At 54.2% G+C, this 25,048-nt stretch overlaps 1 protein-coding gene across 1 annotated transcript; it reads left to right on the forward strand.

Annotated features, from left to right (window-relative positions):
• The first annotated feature begins 208 nt into the window (after nt 1–208).
• LOC131586414 (olfactory receptor 14J1-like) lies at nt 209–1,141 on the forward strand. Its single transcript, XM_058853242.1, has one exon. It carries the CDS (start codon nt 209–211, stop codon nt 1,139–1,141), a length of 933 nt encoding a protein of 310 aa, XP_058709225.1.
• Nucleotides 1,142–25,048: the final 23,907 nt, after the last annotated feature.

Below are 25,048 nucleotides of genomic sequence, written 5' to 3' on the forward strand. Positions count from 1 at the left end.
CAGGGCAGCAGGGCAGGGATGGCTCCTGGAGAGCCCCCAGGCACAGGCCTGGCTGTCCTGGCACACTCAGACAGCACAGCTGGAGCTCAAGCGGGGACCTGGGTGAAGTTTTCCCAGAGCAGGAACAAAGGTGGGTGAGTCCCAGCCTCTCCTGATTTGTCACTGCTCTTTTTCTTCATGAACAGGTCCTCATGTGCAGCCACAGCAAATGTCCAACAGCAGCTCCATCAGCCACTTCCTCCTGCTGGCATTGGCAGACACGCGGCAGCTGCAGCTCCTGCACTTCTGCCTCTTCCTGGGCATCTCCCTGGCTGCCCTCCTGGGCAACGGCCTCATCATCAGCACCGTAGCCTGCAGCCACCACCTGCACAGCCCCATGTTCTTCTTCCTGCTCAACCTGGCCCTCACTGACCTGGGCTCCATCTGCACCACGGTGCCCAAAGCCATGCACAATTCTCTCTGGGACACCAGACACATCTCCTACACAGGATGTGCTGCACAGCTCTTTTTCTTTCTATTCTTCATCTCAGCAGAGTTTTATCTCCTGACCATCATGTGCTACGACCGCTACGTGTCCATCTGCAAACCCCTGCACTATGGGACCCTCCTGGGCAGCAGAGCTTGTGCCCACATGGCAGCAGCTGCCTGGGCAAGTGCCTTTCTCACTGCTCTCATGCACACAGCCAATACATTTTCCCTGCCCCTGTGCAAGGGCAATGCCCTGGGCCAGTTCTTCTGTGAGGTGCCCCAGATCCTCAAGCTCTCCTGCTCGAAATCCTACCTCAGGGAACATGGGCTTCTTGCTGTTGGTGTGTGTTTAACTTTAGGTTGTTTTGTGTTCATTGTTTTCTCCTATGTGCAGATCTTCAGGGCTGTGCTGAGGATCCCCTCTGAGCAGGGACGGCACAAAGCCTTTTCCACCTGCCTCCCCCACCTGGCTGTGGTCTCTCTGTTCCTCAGCACTGCAGCATTTGCACACCTGAAGCCCCCCTCCATCTCCTCCCCATCCCTGGATCTGGCAGTGTCAGTTCTGTACTCAATGGTGTCTCCAGCCCTGAACCCCCTCATCTACAGCCTGAGGAACCAGGAGCTCAAGGCTGCAGTATGGGCACTGATGACTGGATCATTTCAGAAACATTAAACTGCTGGCCAATTTCTGCATATCACTTGTAATAAAAGCCATCTTTGGTACTTTCTGTTATTTTCATTTTAGTAGATTTCATTTTGGACATTCTTTGTCTTTGTTTTACTTTTTAAATCTTGTCCACAAAGAAATGTTATTGTTTGTGACATTTCTCATTTTGTTTCCCTCTCCACCTTCCTTGAGGCCACAGACTATGTCAATGAGGGGCTGTGCTCTTGGTGGCTTTAAAGGAACTAAATGATCTCTCAGCAAAGTTTTCTCCGAGATCCCCCTTTTGTTCCCTTCTCTGGAGCTGCAGCAGCAGTGTCTGTGTGCAGAGCTGGGGGCAGATCAGTGCTGGCACAGCAGCTGTGCCCAGGAGCAGCAGCACTTGGTGTTGCCAGTGCTGCTCCCGTGCCACTGCCCCGCTGCCCTCCTGGCCCTGGTGTTGCTGCAGGGCCTGAGTGCTCTCGGGGCCGGGCACAGCCCTGGGGGTGGCAGTGCCGGGGCTGCAGCAGGGACAGGCCATGGGCACTGCTGGGGCAGCGCTGACGCCTCAGGGCAGGGCCTGGGGGCTCCAGGCTCCTTGCCCAGGCTCTCTCAAGAACACTCCCAGGCCAGAGCTCAGCACAGAAAACCCCCGTGAGCAGCCCCAGGGTGGCCGTGGGCAGGCTGGGGGCAAACAGCATGGCTGGGGCTCTGCAAGGTCCCTGGGGGAGATGGGAAGGAGCAGCAGAGCAGGGGCTGATCCATCCCCACTGTGCTGGACACCCCAGGGCAGCGTCCCAGAGCATCCTCATGGAGCTGCCAACAACATCCCCCCTGTGCAGCCCTGGGCTCTCCCCCAGCTCAGAGAGGTGCCACATCCTTGCAGGCACAGACACGGCAGCACTGGCTCAGGAGCCCCTGTTTGCACTGCCCAGAGCAGGCGTCAGCACCCCCATGGTGCTGCTGTGGGGAGATGAACCTGAGGGAGCACAAATGCCATCAGCCCCTGGGGCCAGGAAGGGCTGGGGGGCGGGAGGGAAACCACTCAGGGTTGTCGTGGCCTCTGAAGTCACACAGAAAGTTTGTTCCCATGAGCTGTGAGTTTCCTGTGCCACTGCAGATGTTGTTGCTCAGAGCCAGGAAATCCCAACCCTCTGAATCGCACCTGGGATAGGGATTGGTGGAACTGCCAGAATGACGAGGACTGAAATGCTGGTGGAAAAAGCTGCACTTTAATTAACCCCATTTTCTGATGGAAAATAATCCAGGAATTTAATTCCTGGAATTGGAAAAGGAAGGAAATATTTTTTTAGGTGGTGTCATAGGCACTCCCAGACTGGGGGACTCCCTAACCCATCCTTTCCAGATTGAGGAATGGAAGTTCCTGGGATGAGCCAGGATTAACAAACCCCTCCCTCAGGTGTGTGTTCCAGGATTTTCCCAGGTTTTCCCAGCCCAGGTGAGCCGTGTGCAGCATTCCAAAGGGATTGGTTAAAACTCGAAAGGATTTTGTTCCCCGTGGGAATAAAACTGGCTCCAAAACCCTCCCAGAAAGGCCAAATCCCGATTTTAGCAGCTTTTTCCACCTCCACTGGGTAAACAAAAACTGCTGGGTGCGGTGTCACCCACAGACTGGTCCTTGGGGAGATCTTCTCCTCGCTCCCCGGATGGTCCTAGGAGGGTCCCGGTGTCCCCTTGGATCGCCCTTGCTAAAACGCGAGGGGGTTTCCTCAGGGAAGTGACAGACCCGAGAGCGACTTGCTTTCTGCAGCTGGTGCTGCAGGAGACACTTCTCCCGGGATCCAGGGAACCAGGGAACCGCTGGCAGAGCTCCCTGTTGGGGCACCACTTGTCGCAGCGAGCGGAGGTGGTCAGGGTGCCGCGACCTTCCCAGGGAAGCGTCTCCTGTGGCACTTCCCCTGGGCGCACAGGCACGCTTGCCTTGCCCCCGTGATTCAGCTGCGAGCCCTTCAAAGGGCTTTTGGAATGGCCGCTGTTCCTCGGGTGCTGCCAAAGAAAAGAGACGGGAGGCACCGTGTGGGGTTCCAAGGAGGTCTTTATTCTTCTCTCCAGAAGGGTCCCAGAGACAACAACTGGCCTGGGCTCAGTGAGAGCAGGGATTATATAGGAAAAGCAGGGGGTGGGGTGGAGCAACAGGGACAATGGTCAGAGGATTCAGGGGCAGAACAAGGGGGAAGGGCCAACAGGGTAAAAATAATATGCATACAGGGGGAAAGACATGTTGGGAACCACTTAACCTGTGGCTGTAAAAATAAAAGCTCCCCATCAAGGCCTTTAGCCTCTGGGGGAGAGTGGTAAGTGAAAGCCTCCTATGGGCTCTTCCTCCAGGGGAGAGTGGCTACAGTATTGGCTGCTTCCTCAGCCCCCACAGTTCCCAGTATCTAGTTAACATCTCATAGTTCTTTGCATCATTTGGGTCCAACAAAGGGTTTACAATAGGAAACAACTGGTCCACTGTACCTTGTAAGGCTCCACTAGCAATTTCTCCCTGCACATGTGCTCTGACCATCTTCATCACCAACTCTTTATCTGTTTTCCTTAGCGCTGTCATCATGAAATCACCTCAGTCTGGGTCTCAGTTCTTGACTATTAACTCAAATCTTTTGCCACTTTGCTAGGGTTTTCTCTATAATTATGAACTTCTTCCTGCCAGTTATTCAGGTCACCAGTAGAAAAGGGGATCTTCACCCACACAGCTTCTCCTGTGGGACCCACTACTTGCCTTAAGGGGGTAACTAAAGGCAAAGCTTTCTTGGTTTTATTCCTTGTACATGTTGTCACTGGCATCCCTGAACTTGTCCCCTCACCAGGATTATTCATCTCATTCTCACTTTCATTTAATTGAGGGAGAGGAGTGGTTGCTTGAGGGGGAAGGTAGAGCTGGCCTGGAATAACTTGGCTGTGAGTCTTGGACATCTATAACAGTGTCTTCCTCGTGCTTTTTTGCCAATTTCAAACATCTCTGCCCTAAACTACACGCTGAACAACATCTCTTTATTTTCCACCTGTTATCTCTTTCCAAAGGAAGGACCAAAGTCTCCTGGGGGTCCAAATCAAAGCCATATTCTTGGTGCCACTCAGGTTTATTCTTCAGGGTAAAAAAATGTGTCTGCACATATCACTTGGTCTCATTTGTCTTTTTTTCTTAAAAATAACATCAACTGTAACAGTGGATGATCATTTAAAGTTCCATTAGGCAGTCCATTTTCACCACTTTCTAATTTTTACCAAGCCTACCGTTGGTTATAGTATCTAATCAGATCACTTTGCTTCAAAAAATGACCCTCTGGGATTCCTCCCAAGTCTTTCTAATGTGCTAAAATACATTCTAGTGGACTCTTCGTGCCTTGGACCAGATGTTCCTTGTCTGTGTCACACCTCTGAGTTTGGAATGGCCACCAGCCGGGACGTGTCCCAAGGAGGCCGTGCCAGCTTCTGTGCAAGGCCCCGTTCCCTTCCTGCTGCGGCTGCGTCGGCAGCCCTGGGGGCTCCTTCTGCTGCCCTGAGCCTGCAGAGCAGGGCAGCGTTTGCTGATGGTTTGAGCTGTTCCTAAAGATCCTGTCAGGCTGTCTTAGACACTTTGGGCAAGGGATTCCTTCCAACCTGGGCCACTCAGGGGGGGATGGGGGTGGCCCCAGGGCTGGTGGCAGTGTGTGCAAGGGCCCTTTGTGACATATGGTCACCATGGGATGGAAATGGACAGGGTGTCAGAGGGCCCTTTGTGACATGTGGTGACATAGGAGCTGGCGGTGACAGGGCCACACCACAGTGCTCGGTGCACGCGACGGGACAGGACGCGCCAGAGCGGTGCTGTGAGGAGCCCCCACACAGCGCACTCGTTTGTGTCTGACCCGGAGCTTTTCTGAGCCGTCATTCCTGCAGGTGACCTCGAGGCCAGACCACAGGAATTGCTGACCTGTGGCCTTGCTGAGGTTTCTCTTCTGCAGGTGCCCTCGAGGGCAGACCGTGGGACTTGGTGACCCGGAGCTTTTCCGAGGCATCGCCCATCCCTGCAGTCACTGCCCTTGAGACCAGAGCACCATCCTTGACGAGGAGCCTCCTGTCCTTGTGGCAGGAGCCCTCAAGACCCGAGTGCAGGACCTGCTGTCCTGCAGTCTTGCCAGGACTTCAGTCTTGCAGGCGCCTTCCAGGCACGACTGCAGGACTTGGTGACTTGGAGCTTTACCGAGCCATCCCTCCTGCAAGTACCATCAATCCAGTCCCTGCCATGGAGCAGCGACCCCCAAGAGTGCCCAAGTTGGCCTGGGTGGAGGAGGAGGAAGAAGAAGGCCCTGGAGATGCCCCAGCACAGGAGACTGAAGAGGTGCAGCACTTCCAGCCACTGCAGGAGGGTGAGTGGCAGAGCTGGGCCAGCTTGGCCACATCCCATCCCATCACGTCCTGTCCCTTTCCGTTCCCTCCCGCCCCTTCCCGTCCTCTGGGGATGTGCCCACAGAAAGGATGGAAGAAGGCCTGGGGCTACCCCCCCAGCAGTGGCCACACTCCATCCCCTGGGGCATCCCAGGGCTGTCCCTGCCTGGGGAGTGCAGGGCTGGGCTGTGTTCTCCGGCCTCTCCCGCAGCCCCTCAGCTCTGGCTGCTCTTTGACAGATGCAGCCATGAACGGGACACAAGAGCAGGACCTTGCCGGTGGCCTCTTCCACAGAACAGCGCAGGTACCTGCAGCCATCCCCACCTGGGCTGGGCCTGCTGGCACTGCTCAGCCCCCCAGCACCATGCTTGGAGCTCTCCATGCAATATCCCTCTCTTCCCACCCTTCCTTCTCCTGCCTGACTTTCAAATTCATCAAGTGCATTTGGCAGGAAGAGACCAGTGCCATGGACACTGGGTCCATGGAAAACGGTGATGTCTACACCACCGACACCAGTGCTGCCATGCTGGAATTGATTTTGGAGGAGGGTGTTTCCATTCCAGAGCAAGTAAGCAGCCTGTGGCCAGGGTTTGATCCTCCAGGGATCGCTTGGCCTCCCAAGCCATGCCTGCTGATCACTCTAAGCCTTTGAGGCCATTGCAGCGTGGTGAGAAGGGAAGCACTTCTCTGGGGAAGCTGGGGACATTCCTGACTCCCTGTGGCAGCTTTCCAAGTCTCCCTGTGCCTTCTCCAGGTGCCTGCCATGGTGAGGTACATCCACCAGTGGCTCATGGCCAATGAGTCTGCTGAGCACAGGCTGGGCAGGACACTGCTGGATCTGACTGAGGCACAGCCTGCTGATGTGGTCATTGCTCTCCTGCGTGTGGCCCCAACGTGTGACAGGTACGGGGCCCACATGCCCAGAGGGCTCAGGGCTCCCCAGCCCATCAGCCTGCACAGCCTGGCCCAGGTGTCTGACCAACAGAGAGTTCCAGGGCCCTCTGGCTGCTCCCTTTCCCAGCCCTGCTACATCAGCCCTTGAGCCTGCTGCCATGCCATGCCCCCTCAGGGCCCTGTCCCCGCAGGGCTGGGCTGCCTGGGTGCTGCTGCTGGTGAGGGGCAGCGGGCAGAGGCAGAGCTGGCAGCCAGTTCCCCCCCCCCAATGCTGCCCAGGCCACGGGGATGTGTCTGAGACCCCCGTGAGACAGAGCTGTCACCCCACAGAGCTGCCATGACCATGTGGAAGACGGTCATGTGCTCGAGCAGGACTGTGGAGCCAGTGGTGCAGATACTCCTTGATGTGCTGGGGAACTGGCCAGAGCACAGCACGTGCACCTCCGATGGGGACAACACGGGTGTCTTTGCCCTGGCTGTGAGTTTCTGCAACTGGCCTTTGCTCACCCCATGGCCAGCCGTGTCTTCAGCAGCTCTGTTTCCTCCTTCCCCCACTGCATCTCCCTGCCTCAGGCACCGGGCTGAAACCTGGCCTAGGGGCAGCTTCAGGGGCACCAGGCCCGATGCTCCCCCTGTGTCTCCCCCAGCCTCTCCCTGCCACGCTCAGGCCCTGCCACAGAGACACCTCGGCACTGAGCGCTGTCTCAGGGTGCTTTGTCCTCTGCAGGCAACTGTGGTGATGTGGAAGTTCCTTCAGGTGCCCTGTGTCCCACGTGTAGTGAATGGGTATTTCCCCCACCTCTTTGTGCATCTGCTCTTCCAAGTGTTCTTCAGCACTTTGGATATGCCAGAGGAAGTTGATACCTTCTGGAAGAGATGCCAGAAGCAACACGGCCTTGCCACCAGCCCCAACAGGTGCTCCATCCCAGTCCTCCTGTCCCTGCCATGTCCCCAGGGCAGGAGCCCGTGCTCCCAGCGTGACGTGGGCCTTGCTGTGCACACAGGTTTGCAGTGCAGACCCTGAAGTCCCTGCTCTGCCTTCTCCGGTGTGACCATGTGGTTCTGGAAGTGGAACGCAAGTGTGGCTGGGACACGCTGCTCTGTGCTGACACCCACCACTATGCCGTGGGTCTGCTGGCCAGGTGAGACCCCCTTCTCCCCACTGCCTCTGGCATTTGTGCCCTGTGTGTCCAGGTGACCCACACCATCCCAGTGGTTGTGGGCACCAAGGAACAACCAAGGAGACTTCAAAAGGCTGGGAGAGGAGGGTGCCCCAGAGCTGCCACCTCCCCAAGGGCCCACGTCCCCTTGCAGGCTGGTGGGGAAAGATCAGCCCTCTGTGAGTCATTCCTGGGAGAGCTTTACTGCTGCTGGCTCAGAGTTTTGCTTCATTTTTCCTCCATTCAGAGAAATGTGCTCTTCATCTGTACACTTGTGTTCCGGGGTAGCATTCTACCTGCTCAGCCTGCTCAGCAAAGAGATGCCATTCTGGGATTTTGCTGCCCTGGCATTCCTTGTAGAGGTGAGCCTGAAGACCAGCTGCTTTCCAGCTCTCTGCCCTCTCACAGCTGCAGCTGCCTGGGATTTGGCTGCCCATGCTCTGTGCTGCTGCCAGGGCCCAGCTCTGTGTGGTTCCGGCATCCTGCCAGCCAGCTCCCCTGTCACTGCCCTGTGCCTTTCAGGTCCTGGAGTGCCTGGACTTGACTGAATGCAGTGACAGCATCCTGGACATCCTGTCAAGCCATCTGCAGAGCGAGTGCAGGGAGAGGCAACGCTTGGCACTCAGAGGCCTCCTAGTGCTTGGCAAGAATCCCCTGATGGTGAGAAGGGGGCAGTGGCTGAAGCCATGCGGGCAGCGTAGGGATGGGGAACGCAGTCCCTGGGCTTAGCTGAGCTTCAGACACTGAGGCAGCTGCTCCCAGCTCTCCTGCCTCCCGGCTCAGCTGCCTGAGTGCTTTAGGACCAGCCTTTGGCCTCTGGGCCCTGCAGCAGCAGGGTGGGGTTTCACAGACTTCTCTTCCCCACAGGCCAAGAAAATGTGGAGCCTGACTGAAAACCTGCTGGAGCTCCTGCAGGAAAATGATAGTGACGTGGTCAGGATGACCATGGTTCTACTCAAATATTTGTTCCTGTATAATAGTGCCCCGATAGCCATCCCCATAGCCCGGCAGCTGGCTGAGGTGCTCCTGCCACTGTTTGACAATGTAAGGTTCTGTGCCCTCAGCCACGGCCACTGGGTGCTGCCCAGACACTTTGTGCCCTGTGTATTCGCAGGCCAGACCAAAGGGGGCCCGAAGCACCCAGTGCTGAAGTCTTTTTTCCTTCCTTTCATACAGGATGATAGCCAGGTGCAGCTGTGCTCCATGTTTGTATTTAAAAAGATGATAGATTTATTAATGGAAGAGGGAAGAAAGGCCCTGAAGTCATGTGTGTGCCAGAGCCTGCTCCCACTCTTCTTCCACTGCCATGACCAGAACCAGCATGTGGCAGAGGTGAGGACACCTGGGCTGCCGGTGGCACCCTGGGAGAGGGCTCGGCTGCCTCCTGCCCTGGCACCTCCAGGCCTTGGCACACGAATGCGGGTCCTGTGCCTGGGCTTGTGGGGCCATCTCCAGTCTCTGCTGCTCTCCAGGTGTCCCAGGAAACGCTGCATTCTTCAGCCAGATTCCTGAAGAGGAGAGATATTGAACAGATGCTGCAGCTGGATAAGAAACTCTGGAAGTTCAGCGAAGGCCTGGTAAGGACGGCCTGGACGGCCCAGCCTCAGCCTGGAGAAGCTCCCTGTCCCCGGTGCCCAGTGTGTGGGGCTGGCAGCTGCGCCCCTGCCCGGTGCTGCACCCGGGAGCAGCACGGCTTCTTCTCCAGGCTCCTGTGGCCCCGAGCCGGGTGCCGATGGAGCCCCGGCCCACTGGGGCTGCGGGCCGGGGCGGCACCGCGGCTCCCCGGGCAGCAGCCGGCCCTCTGCCCCCTCCAGAGCCCGGCGCCAGCGGCTGCTGGCCGGGCCTCAGGGCTGGGCGGGCACGGGAGGCCGGGGCTGGCCGCAGGCAGTGCCCGGCCGAGGGGCAGAGCCCGCACCAACCCTTCCCTCCTGCCGCTCTCTCCAGCTGGCACAGGACAGGAACCGAGCGGCCGAGCAGCTGCGCCGGGCCCTGCCGTACCTGCAGAGCCCACAGGAGCCCCTGCGAGAGGCGGCCATCAGGTTCATCGGTGAGCCACGAACCCGGGCTCCCTCCCCGCCCCGCCGCAGCTCGGCCCCGGCCCCGGCTGCTGCCCCGGCAGCGGCACCCGGGCCCGGCGCCCTGGAGCCCCGGCTGCCCTCGGGGCTGCTGCCGGCCTCTGGCAGCCGTGCCCTTGGGCTGAGTCAGGATGCGGCAAGGGCCCGGGCTGAGCCCTGCCGGGGCGGGAGGCCGTGTGGCCACAGGGCTGGCAGCGCCGCTGGCAGGGAGCTGTGCCGCCGGGGCCCTGACAGGCTCTGTGTTCCCAGGGATGGCCGGGGAGCACCTGAGGGAGAAGAAGAAAGAGATGCTGCTCATTTGTGAGGGTGAGTGAGGGCAGCGGGCTGTCAGCGGGGCTGTCGGGGGGAGCTGCAAGCCCTGGCCTGGCTGTGGAGGGCTCTGCTCCCTGTGTGGATGAGGGGCGGTGTGGGCAGAGCACAGCGAGATTTCAGGGGCACGTGGGGCATTCGTGGCCGCAGCTTCGGGCTGATCCCCTCGGTCCCTGCTCCCTGCTGGCCATGGCAAGAGCCGGCTGGGATGGCCCTGGCAGGGGGCTCTCCGTGGGCCCCCGCAGGTCTGGGATCTGACCGTGGCTCTGTTCGTCTCTCTTCCAGCCCTTGAAGACACAGCATGTGACAGCAGCCTGGAGGTTGGAAGCCTGGCACTTCAGACTTTGTGCCTTCTCAGGGCAGGAGACCACGCTCCTATCTCCACCTTCCAGAGGCTGCGAGATCAGCTCCGCAGGGCATGGAGGTCACGGCCTCGTCTGTCGGGCCTCAGCTGGCTGCGCTGCTGGAGCTCTGCAGAGAGCTGATCTGGGAGGCTGTGTCTGCTGGGGCCACATGAGCAGCCAGCAGGGATGTTTTTTCCTTCAAGATTGTTCTTTTGTTTTGCTTTAGTATGTAAATAATATAAGATATGTTCTAATAGTCAGACTCCCAGGACCTTTATTTTGCTGCCCAGGGTGTGCGGGGCATAGGGGAAGAGGGGGAAAAGGGGGCTTGTGCTCTGCAAGCTGCCCAGGCATGCAGTAGTGCAGGGAAAATGGCCAGAAACCCCTTGGCCTTTGGTGGTTCTGCTGAAGCCACAAGCCCTGTCCCAGCCAGGAAGTGCCCTCTGTGTCCTGCTGCCTGTGTTGCTGCCTGGATTGCTGAGGGCTCTGTCATGATCCGCTAACACCGGCGGGAATCATGAGAGATTCGTTTGATCTCCCAGTGCAAAAGGACACAAAGGGATTTAAGTTTAAATCACAGTAATAGTGCACTTTTATTTTAGTGCCAACAACAGGAGTTCTAGCTGCTATGGTTTTTTGAAGGAAAATTTCTGTAGGTTTATGTGATTCTGGAAGGGCTCAAATTAAAGGGGTCATCATTTCACAGGTAATTGCATTGGTGATTCATAGCCAGTAGTTAATTTTCTGTCATGTATCATTTGCAAGCAGGCAGCTTTGTGCATGTCTTCCAGTAGTTGGTCAGGAGTACCAACTATAGCTACAGGGTCTCCCCTTTCCAATGGATGAAGCCCTGCTGCCCAATGAGCTGCGTGCTGAGTTAGGGACCACGGGTTACATCTGTCTCCTGCTGTTGAGAAGACCCCATGTCCCCAGTACCCACTGGCTTCTTGTTCTGTCAGTCAAATCTGATCTCCTCCGGTGAGAGATGCAGTATGTGTTCTGTCTCTGACTCGTGAGGGAGACGCCCGTACTCCTTTTTCAGCTCAGCCAATTCAGCAGCAGTGTACGGGATTTCTTTAGTGGTTGTATGCAAATCAAGATCTTCATCATTGATATGATTATATTCTGTTTTAATGAAAGGTTTCAAGCTAGGACAGCAGTGCTCCCCACAATTTTTCATCAGTTAGTTCTTTCTGAGGGTAAATTTGATTAATGAGAAGGGTTTCCCTCTCCACTGTTTCTTTGGTGAGTAAGCATTCTTTGAATTTTTAACCCATTCCTCTCTTTGGGCCACTGGCAAGAGATGGATCCTATTCCTTTCTTCATCTAATTGTTTTTGCAAAATTTCAACTGGGTTTCGAAAGGAGTCCATTCTAGTTCTTTCCTCACCTTTTTGCTTAAAGCAAGTTTCTCTAGCTGCTGTAAGACAAGCTCCCAAAACTGAGCAGAGTATATATTTTTGCCGAATAAAAGCCTTTGGAACCCATACTGGAGGTCTCCTCCTCATCCTTGTCTCCACCATGCGCCTACCAATATCCTTGTGCCGTGGAGCATTTGCTCTAAGCCACACCTTGGGTCACCCCGCTGCCGAGTGTCACAATCCCCTAACACAAGTGGGAGTTGTGAGAGGTTCGTTTGATCTCAGAGTGCAAAAAGGACACCAAGGGATTTCAGTTTAAATCACAACAGCACTAATGCACCTTTATTTTAGTGCCAGCAACAAGGGTTACGTGATAGATGAGAGAGAGAGAGAGAGGGAGAGAGAGGGGTAAAGAGCCAATGTCAAGAGAGAAAAGAGGGGGTTATAGCTACCAACAGACGAGACGGGGTCGCTGGTGTCTTCTTCTGTGGGGAGATCTCTCTTGAAGAAAGTAACTTGGAAAAGTCATTTTTACAGTCTGTTTCAAAGCAAGGGGCAGCTGGCCAAGAGGTGGGGAAATTCCTCGGCTATTGTGATGAGAGCCCTTGCTCTGGGAAGCAGGTGTAAGGTACAGAACCTTACAAGCTCCTTACAAGTCCCTGCTCAGCAGCAGGAATGAAGGCAGTGTACCTTGACAGCACAACAAGCACACCTGCAAACCATCACCTGGCAAGCTTCCACCTCAACCAGGCCAGAACCCCTGCACAAAGTCCCTTGGGGTCTTCAGGGTCTCGGTCTCTGTTCTTGCAATGGTTGTGAGGCAGATGAGGGTAACTTTGGACTGTCTCTTACACCCTGGTAACCCCAAATGACTCAAATGACCCCAAATTACCACACCTGACCCCAAATTACTCTAAAGGACCCCTCTGACCCCTCACCTGACCCCAAATGACCCCAATTACCCCACACCTGACCCCACAGGACACAGACATTTACCCCCTGCTGAGCTTGGTCCTATACAACCCCAAGTCCTTCAAAAACCCCCAAAATTTGACCCTGGGAAGTTCCTGGATGAGCAGGGTCAGTTCCAGCACAACGAGGCCTTTGTGCCCTTCTCGGCCAGTGGGCACCCCAAAAATCCCATAAATCCTTGGGGTGGGGTCCTAAATCCTTCTGGAATCCCAAAAATCCCCAAATTCCTTTGTGGTGGGGCCCTACATCCTTTTGGAATCCCAAAATTCCTTGGGGTGGGTACTCTAGACCCATTTGGGACCCCCACCCCTGAAACCCCCAGACCATTTTTGGACCCCAATCCCAAAGCTCCCAGACCCTTTAGGGAGCCCCCAGACCCTTTTTGGGGTAGCCCAGACCCTTTTGGGACCTCAGACCCTTTTGGGATCCCGTAGCCCCCAGAGTCCCCAGACCCCTTGGAATCCCCTCGGCCCTTTTGGAATCCCCAACCCCTGAAACCCCCAGCCCCTTTTGGGACCCCAGTCCCTCTAGAGACCCCCAGCCCTTTTGGGACCCCCGACCCTTTGGGACACCAGTCCCTCTAGAGACCCCCAGCCCTTTGGGACCCCCGACCCTTTGGGGTGGGGCGGTGCTGACGCCCCCTCCCCACAGGGCAGTGGCTGTGCCTGGGGGAGGCGCTGGCGCGGGCAGAGCTGTTCCTGTTCCTGACCTCGCTGCTGCAGCGCCTGCGGCCGCGACCCCCGGCACCCCCCGAGGAGCTGCCCACGGCCCCCCCGGAGAGCGGCTTCGCCAACATCGTGCCCCGCTTCCAGCCCCTCCTGCTGCCCCAATGAGACCCCCCCAAATTCCAGACTGCTCCCCAAATTCAGGAACTGCCTCAGGATCGGGACCCTTCCCCATGGCTGGAAAATCTCCCCCCAGATCCTCCCCAAATTCCACTCCCAACATTCCCCCTCGCTTCCAGCTCAGGATGGGGCTCTGTTGAGACCCCTCCCCAAATCCCACCCCCAAGATGCCTCCCCATTGCTGGAAAATCCCCCCAAATCCACCCCAAACCCCACCCTAAAATCAGGAATCCCCCCTGAGACCCCTCCCCAAATTCAGGATGCCTCCCCAAAATGCCCCTCCCCATCAATGGAAATTGCCCCAAAACCCAAAAAATCCTCCCCAAATCCCTTTCCCACAATCAGAACACCCCTGGGACCCCAGAATTTCCCCCCAAAACCACCAAATTTCTCCCCCAAAATCCCAAAATTTCTCCCAAATCCCCCTAAAAACCCCAAAACCCCCATATCCCCCCAAAAGTCCCAAATCCTCCCAAGACTCAAAATCCCCCCCACAAGACTCCAAATTTCCCCCAAAATTCCAAATTTCCTCCCAAACTCCTCAAATTCCTTAAAATCCCCAAAATTCTCCCCACCCCCCCAAATTTTCCCCCCAAAACCACCAAATGCTCCCAAAATCCCAAATCCCCCTTCAAGATTCTCAAATTACACCTCAAATCACCAAAATTTTCTCCCTCAAGTCTCCCAAATACCTCCCCAAAAATATCGGGGGGTGACCCTAAGCAACCAAATCCCCTCTCCCCAAAATTCCCCTCTGGACTCCAAATTCCCCCCCCAAAACCCCCAAATTTCCCCCCCCCCCACCCCAGTTTTTTTTCCCCAAAACCCCAAATCCTCCCCCTAAAAAAACCCAGAGTTCTCCCCAAAACCCCAAATTTCTCCCCCAAACACCCAAATGTTACAGAAAAATCCTAAAATTCCTGCCCTAAAACCCCAAAATTCCTCCCAGGACCCCCCAAGTTTACCCCCAAAACCCCAAATTTCCCTCCAAACCCCCAAATTCCTCCCAAATTCTCCCCAAAAACTGGGAGAACCTCCCAAAAAAATAGCAGCCCCTCTTCAAAACCCCCCCCAAAATCACAAATCCCTCCCCAAGAATAAACAAAAAAGCTGAGAACGTATATTTTTTTATTTCACATTTTTCACACCTTGGGCAGGGGTGTAGGGGGGGAAATCCCAGAAATCTCAGAATTTTTCACATTCTTTTGGAGAGAGGGGGTCTTCCCAAATTTTCCAGCACCCCCAGGCAACCGCTCCCCAAAATTCCTGCTCCTCATCCCCCCCAAATTAAGTGCACATAAATAAAAAAGAGGAAAAAAGAAAAAAAAAAAAAAAAAGGGAAAAAGGTAAAAAAGAAAAAGAACAGAAAAAAAAAAGACACCCTCACCCCAATTTGGGGGGAGGGGAATGAAGGTAAAATTGCGGGAGGGGTCGAACCCTCAGAAAAAAATTGAGGGACCGCTAAAAATATTGGGGAAACCCCCACAAAAAAGCTCATTTTGAAAAATGCTAAAACCATTAAATAAATGGCAAAGAGGCAAAAAACCTGAAAAATTTGGGGAGGAACCCCCCAAAAATGTGTCAAAAATGGGGAACTCCCCCTTGAATCCAAGGGATTTGGGGGAATTTTTTTTCCCAAAAGCTGTGGGTTTTTGAGGGTGGCAGGGGAGGAGAGACCCCCTCCAAATTCCTGGGGGTGTCCTCAAGATCCAGCGAAGGCACCTGGTCCTGGAGGGGGACAAAAAGGCCATTTTAGAAAAATTAAGGGAATTTGGGGGGATTCGGGCAAATTTATGGGAATTTTGGGATTTTTTGAGGTCTGGGGTGGGGTCTTGATTTTGCGGGGTCTTGCGTTCTGGGGCCGCAGGATCATGTCCAGGGAGGCCACAGTTACCAGGAACAGGCATGGGACACCAACGGGGTGGGATTCTGCTCAGGAAAACATTTATTCAGCTCAGGAACAAACTCAGATCCAGAGACAGCCCCAAACAGAGGCAGGGAGATGGGGTTTGAGAACCAGGGTGGAGTTCAAGGTCAGGGACCACTGGGAACACAGCAAGGGAGAAACCCCAGGGGCCCAAACCCAATCAGAAATCCCTGGGCTGCCTCCCCACGAGGGGTCCAGGGTGGAGTTTCTTCCTGGGCTCTCAGGGCCCAACCTCTGAGGCAGAGGGATGGAATTCCCTCTTGCCCACACCTCTCACTTTAACAATATTAATTTGAAACTAAATCCTTGCCTCCCTGGGCAGGGGCACCTCACACAAAAACTCACTCAGTAATGGGCTCCCCCTCCCTTCATCATCCCCAAACTTTGGCTGTCTCATTCCAGACCCCACCCCACCTCCCCAATCCCAAGGCCAACCCATCCCATCCCTGCTGAACATCAAGACCCCCCTTCCCAAGCCCGATTTCCCCCATTTCACACCTCCCAAACTCTATCACACCCATCCTGCCCCACCCAATTCTCATTTCACCCCTCCCCTGATTTGCATCCCACTTCACCCAGTCCCCTTCCAACCCCATTCCACCTAGAACAGAGGCTGGACAGAGTTAAAAATAAAGTTTATTAAAAGGCCTTAAAGGATACACCTTGGGCAGTACAAGAACCTGGCCAGGGCTACACCCAGGATGAACAAGAAATGGTCACAAAAATGGACAACTGATCATGAGGTCTCACATTTTTAGACGTTTAGGTCCATCTGCATATTGCAATCTGTTCATTGTCCAATTACAGCTTCAGATGACAAAGTCCTGTACTTCTTGTTTTCTCTCTTCAGTCCACCCTTGTTTATGCTTTTGGACCTGAAACTTCTAACAGTTGTCCTTGGTATCAAGCTAGAAAAGGAATTGTTTTGTTTACCTACTCTCTGAAGAGAGCTCACTAACAATTACTATGAAGTTCAAAACTACAAACCTAGGCAGTGCAGAATAGGAAAAATATAAAACTTAAGGCATCACACCCAGAGGGGCTGTGGAGTTGAATAATTTTGGAGAGGGACTGAGTAGGATTCAGTGGCATTGAGTGGTTTTGAGGTGACAGATCAAACCCTCGCACCTCTTTGAGTGCCAAGAAATGGAAACAACTACACCAAATACCCCCAAATACTCCCATGTATCTCCCAGATTCCATTGTAGCACTAGTAACATGTGAGGTTTTAGATGCCTTTGATGAATTTGTTGATTTTTACCACTATTTGTTGGTTTTAAAGGGATGAAGATGAATCAAAAGATAATTGAAACCAAAACATAAAGACCACCAGCTCAGTGTCTGCCCACCACAGATCACTGGGAACGTGGGTCATCAGGGCTCTGCCCAACGTGGGTCCTCTGATGGGGGATGGAGCTGGGGCAGCGCACGAAGCTCTTCCTGCACTTGGGGCATTCACAGGGCTTCCCTTAGTGGTGCTTTTGTTGGTGTTGGGTCAAGTGAGATTTCTGGATGAAGCTCTTCCCACACTGGGGACACTCATAGGGCCTCTCCCCAGTGTGGATGCGCCAGTGGGTGATGAGGGTGGAGTTGTCCTTGAAGCCTTTCCTGCACTCGGGGCAGCAGAAGGGCCTCTCATCCATGTGAATCAGCTGGTGCCTGAGGAGATCTGAGCTGGTCTGAAACCTCTTCCCACACTCAGGACACTCGTAGGGCCTCTCCCCAGTGTGGATCATCTGGTGGATGGTCAGATGGGACCTCTGACTGAAGGTCATCCCACATTCCCCACACTCATAGGGATGTTCCCCAGTGTGGGTCCTCTGGTGAATGGTCAAATTAGAGCTGTTTCTGAAGCTCTTCCCACACTGGGGACACTCATAGGGCCTCGCCCCAGCGTGGATGCGCCGGTGGGTGATGAGGTGGGAGTTTTGCTTGAAGCCCTCCCCACAGTCAGGACAGCGGAAGGGCCTCTCATCCGTGTGAATCCGCTGGTGCACGAGGAGATGGGAGCTCCTCTGAAACCTCTTCCCACACTCAGGACACTCATAGGGCCTCTCCCCAGTGTGGATGCGCTGGTGGATGATGAGCTGGGAGCTGAAGCTGAAGCCCTTCCCACATTTCCCACACTCGTGGGGCCATTCCCCCAGTGTGGATCATCTGGTGGCAGATCAGTTTGGTGCTCTGGCTGAAGCTCTTCCCACACTCCAAGCACTTGTAGGGCTTCTCCCCATCCTGAAGCTGCTCATGGACCACCAGCTCAGAGCCCTGGCTGGATCTCCGGCCGCCTTCCCGGCACAGGGTGGGTCTTTCCTCCTCAGAGCACCCTGGGATGGGTTTGGAGCCCCTCCTCCTGCGGGATCTCTGAAGCTTTTCCTCCCCATTGGTTTCCTGCACTGTGGAGCTGCTCAAAACGGCCTCTTCCACGAGGTTCTGCCGTGGGGATTTGTCCTCCCTGGTCTCCGTCCTCAGCTCCTTGTCTGGGGGAGGAAGGACAAGGAGAGGATGGGATTTGTCTCCGTGCCAGAGGGAAGGGGAAGGAGATCCCCCCAGTGCGTCCCCGGCAGGACGGCGTCGGCAGCGGGGTTGTCCTGCAGCCGGGGGCCAGGCTGGGCAGGGAGATGGAGCAGGAGAGAGGGGGAAAGGGGCACTGACTTCCTCCTCACCTGCCTGGGTGTCCTGGGGCATCTTCCTCTTCCTCACAGCCTCCTTCTCCATCTGGCCAAGATTTGGGAATGGGAAATCCTTGTTTGGGGAAAAATACAATTCCTGAGCACATTGGGTTAGGGTGTTCCTCCTGACCAAGTCCATCTCTAGAAGTTATCGGGCATCTGGAGTCCATAAAAACCTCCCAAACACCAAGATTCAGCCCTGAAAATGCCTCCAAGGAGTTCCCCATGTCTGGTCTCTCCCCTTTGGTCTTCAGCGGTTCCCCCCTGTTTCAGCTGCTGGGGTCACGCTTGTACTGGGGCTTCCCCACCTACTCAGTCCCTGCCCTCCCCAGGCTGCTGGGAGTGCCAGGAATCTGAAAAGTTCCCCGTTTCCATCTCCCCACTTAGGGATGCTGGGACCGCCCAATGTCCCCCCAAGTAGGATTTTCCACTCAGCTTTGCAGTCCTTAATTCTTAAATATCCCCCCTGAAAAAATCCAACCCAGGGATACCCCAGGATATCTGGGCTGAGCTCCCCCTCCTCGGTCACCTGTGGAATATGGGGGTGATGATCCCGCATGGGTGAGGGGCTGTGAATTCAGGGAGTGCTCGACCTCATGGTTCCTTCTCCTTCCCCTGATCCTCATTTGTCCCTCCTCTTCCTCCCTCTCCTCCCCTTCCATCCCTCCTCCTCCTCTTCCTCCCTAACCCCACCTCCTTCTCCTACTTCCATCCCTTCTCTCTCTCCTTCTTCTTCATCCCTCCTCTTCCATCCCTCCTCCTCCTCCCCCAGGAGCAGTGACACCCTCGGTGCCCCATTCCCAAACCCCTCACAGCCCACGGCAGGAGCGGGGATGGAGCCGGGACAGGTCGGGATGGGCAGCGCGGGGCTCTCCGCTGCTCCCACCCGCTGGGGACGGGGGGAACCCGGCCCGGGGAAAAGGAGAGGGAAACTGGGAAAATTGGGGGCTGCAGATCCAACCTGGGGCTGGCTGGGGACCCTGGCTGGGGACTGCCAGCCCTTGGGGCTGCTCTGGGGAGATGCGGGAGGGGGGAACACAGAGAGGGCTGGGGGATCCCAGGAGTGGCAGCACTGGCAGGGACTGGTTTGTACTGGGGTAACTGGAAACTTACTGGGGTAACTGGGAATGACTGGGAATGAGCACAAGCATGCTCTGGGCAGCTGGGATATACTGGGAGTGACTGTGACCATAACTGGGAACAGCTGGAATCACAGTGGGAGAAACTGGGAGTGAGTGGGACCATGCTGAGATGGACTGGGACTATTCCAGGGACAACTGGGATCATACTGGTAGGAACTGGGAAGAATTGCTACTATTCTGGGATCATAATCAACTGGGATCATACTGGGATCACAGTGGGAGCAGCTGGGTCCCTGCTGGCTGAGACTGGGATCCCACTGAGGGTGACTGGAGTCATACTGGGATTGACTGGGAGTGGCTGGGAACAACTGGGATCATGCTGAAAGCAACTGGGAGGAGCTGGGAATGACTGGGAGCGTGCTGGGGCTGACTGGGATATACTGGGAGAGACAGGGAGTCCCAGGGATCACACTGGAGGCTACTGGGGTCATACTGGTATTGACAGGGAGCAACTGGGGGCCCCTGGCCTCATACTGGGGGTGACTGGGATGAGACTGGGAGTGCAAAGGAAACTAGAAAAATGGGGAAATAATGGGAAAAAAAACAGGGTAAATTCAAGGAAAATAAAGGGGAAATATCAGGGAAAAAACAGAAAAAAACCCCAGGGTGAAATCAAAAAAATTTGGGGAAAAAGCAGGGAAAAAATGGGAAAAATTTGGGAAAAACAGGGAAAAATTTGACAAAAAGTTGGCAAAACCAGGAAAAATTTCGGGGAAAAAAAAAGGAGAAATCTCAAGGAAAACTCAGGGAAAAAAATCAGGAAAGAAAGCAGAAAAAAAATGGGAAAATCAGGAAAAATCAGAAAACATGAGGAAAAATCAGGAAAAATAGGAAAAGAAGGAAAAAATCAAGAAAAAACAGGAAAAAATTGGGTAAAATGGGAAAATCAGGAAAAAAAACTGGGAAAGAACTGGGAAAAATCAGGGAAAATCAGGAAAAGAAAGAGGAATAAAATCTGGTAAAATGGGAAAAAAAATGAGAAAAACCAGGAAAATTTGAGAAGAAACTGAAAAAAAACTAGAAAAATTTGGGAGAAGAAGAGAAAAAATGGGAAAAGCATGAAAAAATTTGGGAAAAATCAGGGACAATATCAGGAAAAGAAAGACAAAAAGACCCTGGGAAAAAAATCAGGGAAAAATTTGGAAAAAAATTGAAAAAATTAAGGGAAAGCCAGAAATATTTGGGGAAAAACTGCATAAAAATCAGAAAAAGAATTGGGAAAAAAATCAGAAAAAAACTGTAAAGAAAAAGGAAAATCAGGGAAAAAAATCAGGAAAAGGATAAAAAACCTGGAAAAATCAGAAAAAAATAATGAAGAAAAATCAGGAAAAAATTGGGGAAAACCAGAAAAATTTGGGAAAGGAAAATGGAAAAATCTAGGGAAAAAAATGGGAACAAAACCGCAAAAAATCAAGGAAAATTTAAGAAAAAATTGGGAAAAAAATCAGAAAAAGAAAGAGGAAAAATCAGGAAAAGAAATCAAGAAAAATCAGGAAAAAATGGGGAAAATCAGGAAAAAAATTGGGAAAAAATGGGAAAAATCAAGAAAATAGAGAGGAAAGAGACTTGGAAAAAAATCAGGAAAAATCAGGAAAAAAAATTAGGAAATACAGGGAAAAATCAGGGGAAAATTTAGAAAAAAATTAGGGAATAACCTGGAAAAAACTGGGAAAAGAACAGGGAAAAATCAGAAAAACATGGGGGAAAATCTGGAAAAAAATGGGGGAAAAAATTGGGAAAAAAGAGGGGAAAATCAGGAAATGAAAGAGGAAGAAGACCAGGAAAAATTTGGGAAAAAATCCAGGAAGAAATCAGGGAAAAAATGAGGAAAAGATGGCGGGGAAAAAAACCCTGGGAAAGTGGAAAAGAAATGGGAAAAAGCCAGGAAATATTTAGGTAACGAACAGGCAAAAATCAGGAAAAAATGGGGAAAATTTGGGACAAATCAGAGGCAAAAATCAGGAAAAAAATGGGAAAAAATTTGAAAAAAATTGAGAAAAATGAGGGAAAAATCAGGAAAAGAAACAGGAAAAAAAAAATGGAAAAGCCAGGAAAAATTTGGGAAAAAAATAGGGAAAAATCAGGAAAAATGGGAAAAAAGGGAGGAAAAAAAATGGGGAAAATATTGGGAAAAATGGAAAAAAATCAGGGATTAAGTGAGGAAAAGAAAGAAAAATATAATCTGGAAAAAGCTGGAAAAAATGGGAAAAAAGAGAGAAAAATAGAGGAAAAATGGAGCAAAAATGAGAGACAAATGGGGAAAATGCTATAAAAATAGGAAAAAAATGCTGGAAATGGGAGAGAAATGGAGGAAAAATTGGGAAAATAATGGAGAAAACAATGGAAAAAAATTGGGAAAAATGGGGAAAAATGAGAAACTGGGATAAAAATGGGAAAAAAAAGGGGGAAACTGGGAGAGAAATGGAGGAAAATGGGAATAAAAATGGTAAAAGTGAAGGAAAAATGGGAGAAAAGTGGCAGAAAATGGAGAAAATAGGAGAGAACATAAGGAAAAAACTGGGGGAAAACGGAGCAAAAGTGGTGTAAAATGGGGAAATTGAGAAAAAGTAGATTAAATATGGGGAAAAAAACTGAAAAAATGAGAAAACATGAGGAAAAAGTTAAGGGAAAGTGGAGGAAAAATGGGGAAAAAAATAGGGAAAAATAGAGGAAAAAATGAGATAAAAAAAGGGGGAAATGGAGGGAAAAAGGAGAAAAATGGGGAAAAACAGGGAAAAATAAAAAAAAATAGGATAAAAATGGGGAAAAATTATATGAGAATGGGATAAAAATGAGGAAAAATAGAGAAAAAATAAGGAAAAAATGAAATAAAAATGGGGGGAAATTGGGGAAAAATTAAATAAAACTGTGCAAAAATGGGAATAAATTGGGGGAAAATTGAGCAAAAGTGGGGGAAATAATTGAGACAACATTTGGGGAAAATGGAGACAAATTGTACCCTAATAGTGAATGACTGGGAGTGATTTGGCTCGTCCTGCGGTGCCGAGGACACTGGAACCACACGGGGGGAGCAACTGGGCTCCCACCGCCGGCACCGGGAGCCCCGAACCCCTTTCCCGGCCGTGCCGCCCCTCCAGCCCCAGCTCCCCCCGCCGGGGTCCCGGCAATCCCAGGGGTCCCCCCCTATCCGGGTCCCCGCTTTGCGGCTCTGGGGCTCTCCTCTCTCTGGGGTCCCGCTCAGGGAAGCCGCGGCTCTCCCGGGGCTCCCCAAAACCGGGGTCCCCCAGCCCCCGCGGCCCCGGCAGAGCTCGGGGGGCCCGGCCCGGGAAGCCCAACCCCCACCGCGGGGGGACCCGCATCCCCCCGGCCCCTTTGCCGGGGCTCTGCCGCCACCGGGACCCCCCCAAAAACACCTCCCGGGGTCCCCCCGAGGAGCATCTGCGGCTCGGCTCTGGAGCCCTGCCATCCCCAAACATCTCCCCCAAAAACCCCAAACCCAGGGACCCCCGGGGTATTTGGGGCGAGCTCCCCCTCCCCGGGCACCTGCGGGATGGGGGGCGATGGTCCCGAAGGAGCTGCAGATCCAGAGAGCGGGGAGCGCACGTGGAGCCTCCTCTGCCTGCTCCAGCTCTTCCTCCTCCTGCTCCTCCTCTTCCTCCTCCTCTGTCCCTCCTCTTCCTCCTCCTCTGTCCCTCCTCTGTCCCTGGGCGTGGTTCGGAGCCCTCGGGTGAGCGGGGCCGGGCCGGGACACGATGGGAAAGGGCTGGGTCCCCCCCAAACCGAGCTGGGGGCAGCGGAGGTTTGGGGGAACAATGGGAACGGGGCGGGACAGGGGGACAGGGGGAGGTGGGAGCACTGAGGGTCCCCCAGTTCACCCCAGGACCCCCAAGCCCCGTCCCAGCCCCCCCAGTTCCCCCCGCAGCCCCGGCTGAGGGGGGCTCAGCCCAGGAGCCGCCGTCGTTCGGGGCTCCCCCGAGTGCAGGAACGGGAGAGTTCCCGGCTCGGGGAGGCCCCAGCAGAGGAGGGGATCTTGTCCCTCTTCCAGGGCCTTTCAGGGTCTTCAGGCCCCTCTCAAGAGGAGTTTTTCTCTTTTTCAGGTTTTTTGGGGGGATCCCACCACTAGAGGGGTTTTTTCCTCCCCATTTTAGGCTGTTTGTGCGGCCACAGCTCCACAAACCCCTTCTTAGGGGGGATCATGACGGCTTTAAGTGACATTTTTAGGGGTGGGTGGTTTTGGGGAACCTGCTGGTGATGGAGATGGGGAGCCCATGCCGGGTATGAACCTTCTCAATGTCTGTATGGGGTTTTGCAGTCTTGGGGAGTTTTTGGAGCATCCAGGCCTGTGTTTGGGATCAGGGGAGGTTGGGATGTCCCGGGGGGTTTGGGGGTTCTCGGCAGGTTTGGGGGTACCTGGGCAATGCGGGTGGCAGTGCTGGGGACCCCGTGCCGGGTTTGAACCTTCTCACTGTGCACAGGCAGCGTCAGCGTGTTCAGGGAGATCCTGGGGGGCCCGGGGGGTCACCCCAAATCCCAGGGACCCCAAATGCTGAGGGACCCCCCGAACTGCCCTCACCGCTGGATCTGCTGCAGGCAGGGGGGCACCAGCACTCGGCCCCCACCCTCCACCATCACAGGGGGGCTGTGGAAGAAATCTGGGGGTGCACGGACAGGTCGGGTGGGACCCCCAAAGTCCTGGGGGAGGGGACACAGGGGGACTCCCAGGAATTCCCGTTGTGGGGGGATGAGGGGGGACCCAGGAAGAGTTTGGGGTGGATGGGTGGGTCATGGGGGGTCCCCCAGGATGGGTTTGGGGGGAACCGGATTGGAGCTCCCATGGCAGTGGGATGGGGAGATCTGCCCATGGAATTCCATGGGAATGGCATGGCAGTGAGATCCATCTACAGAATGGGACAGCAGCAGGATCCATCCGTGGAGGTCCCGTGGGAATGGGATGATGTCTGAGATCCATCCGTGGAATTTCCATGGGAATTCAAATGTTCCCAAATTTTGCCCTCCCCGATCCCACATTCCCATTCCCATATCCCCTGGGAACTCTGTCCTCCTACCTTTACACTCCAGCACCTCCCGCCCATATCTGACATATTTCCGGAGACATTCCCTGCAGCTGTGAGCCAGGGAATTTGTTAATCCCTCAGCCTGGATCTCAGGGATCCCCATGGCGGTGCCACAGTTGCCATCGCAGCCCCACAGATCCCCCAGCCCCGGCTCCCCCCGCTCAGCCCCGCTCTGGCTGTGCCGCTACTGCAGCATCTGCAGCTCCCCGCTGGCCCCGTGCCGGTGCCGCTCCTTGTGCCGTCCCTGGCTATCCCAATATCCCAGCCCTGGCTATCCCAATATCCCAGCCCTGGCTATCCCAAGATCCCAGCCCTGGCTATCCCAATATCCCAGCTCTGGCTATCCCAATATCCCAGCCCTGGCTATCCCAATATCCCAGCCCTGGCTATCCCAATATCCCAGCCCTGGCTATCCCAATATCCCAGCTCTGGCTATCCCAATATCCCAGCCCTGGCTATCCCAATATCCCAGCTCTGGCTATCCCAATATCCCAGCCCTGGCTATCCCAATATCCCAGCCCTGGCTATCCCAATATCCCAGCCCTGGCTATCCCAATATCCCAGCTCTGGCTATCCCAATATCCCAGCCCTGGCTATCCCAATATCCCAGCCCTGGCTATCCCAATATCCCAGCTCTGGCTATCCCAAGATCCCGGCTCAGCTCCGGCCGCCATCCCCGGGGCTGCGGCTCCGCCCGGCCCCGCTCGCTGCGGCGGCGCTGGAAGGGGATCCCAGCCAGGGACCCCATGGACATGGACTGCGGGAAGCCCAGGCCGGGCTCCGACAGCGCCGCGTGCAGGGAACGCAGGGAG

This window comes from Poecile atricapillus, chromosome 19 (assembly GCF_030490865.1).
Source record: "Poecile atricapillus isolate bPoeAtr1 chromosome 19, bPoeAtr1.hap1, whole genome shotgun sequence".
Taxonomy (NCBI): Eukaryota; Metazoa; Chordata; class Aves; order Passeriformes; family Paridae; genus Poecile; species Poecile atricapillus.

Excerpts from the sequence above, each read along its gene's own strand:
- LOC131586414 (XM_058853242.1), top strand. The coding sequence starts at position 209 with ATGTCCAACAGCAGCTCCATCAGCCACTTCCTCCTGCTGGCATTGGCA.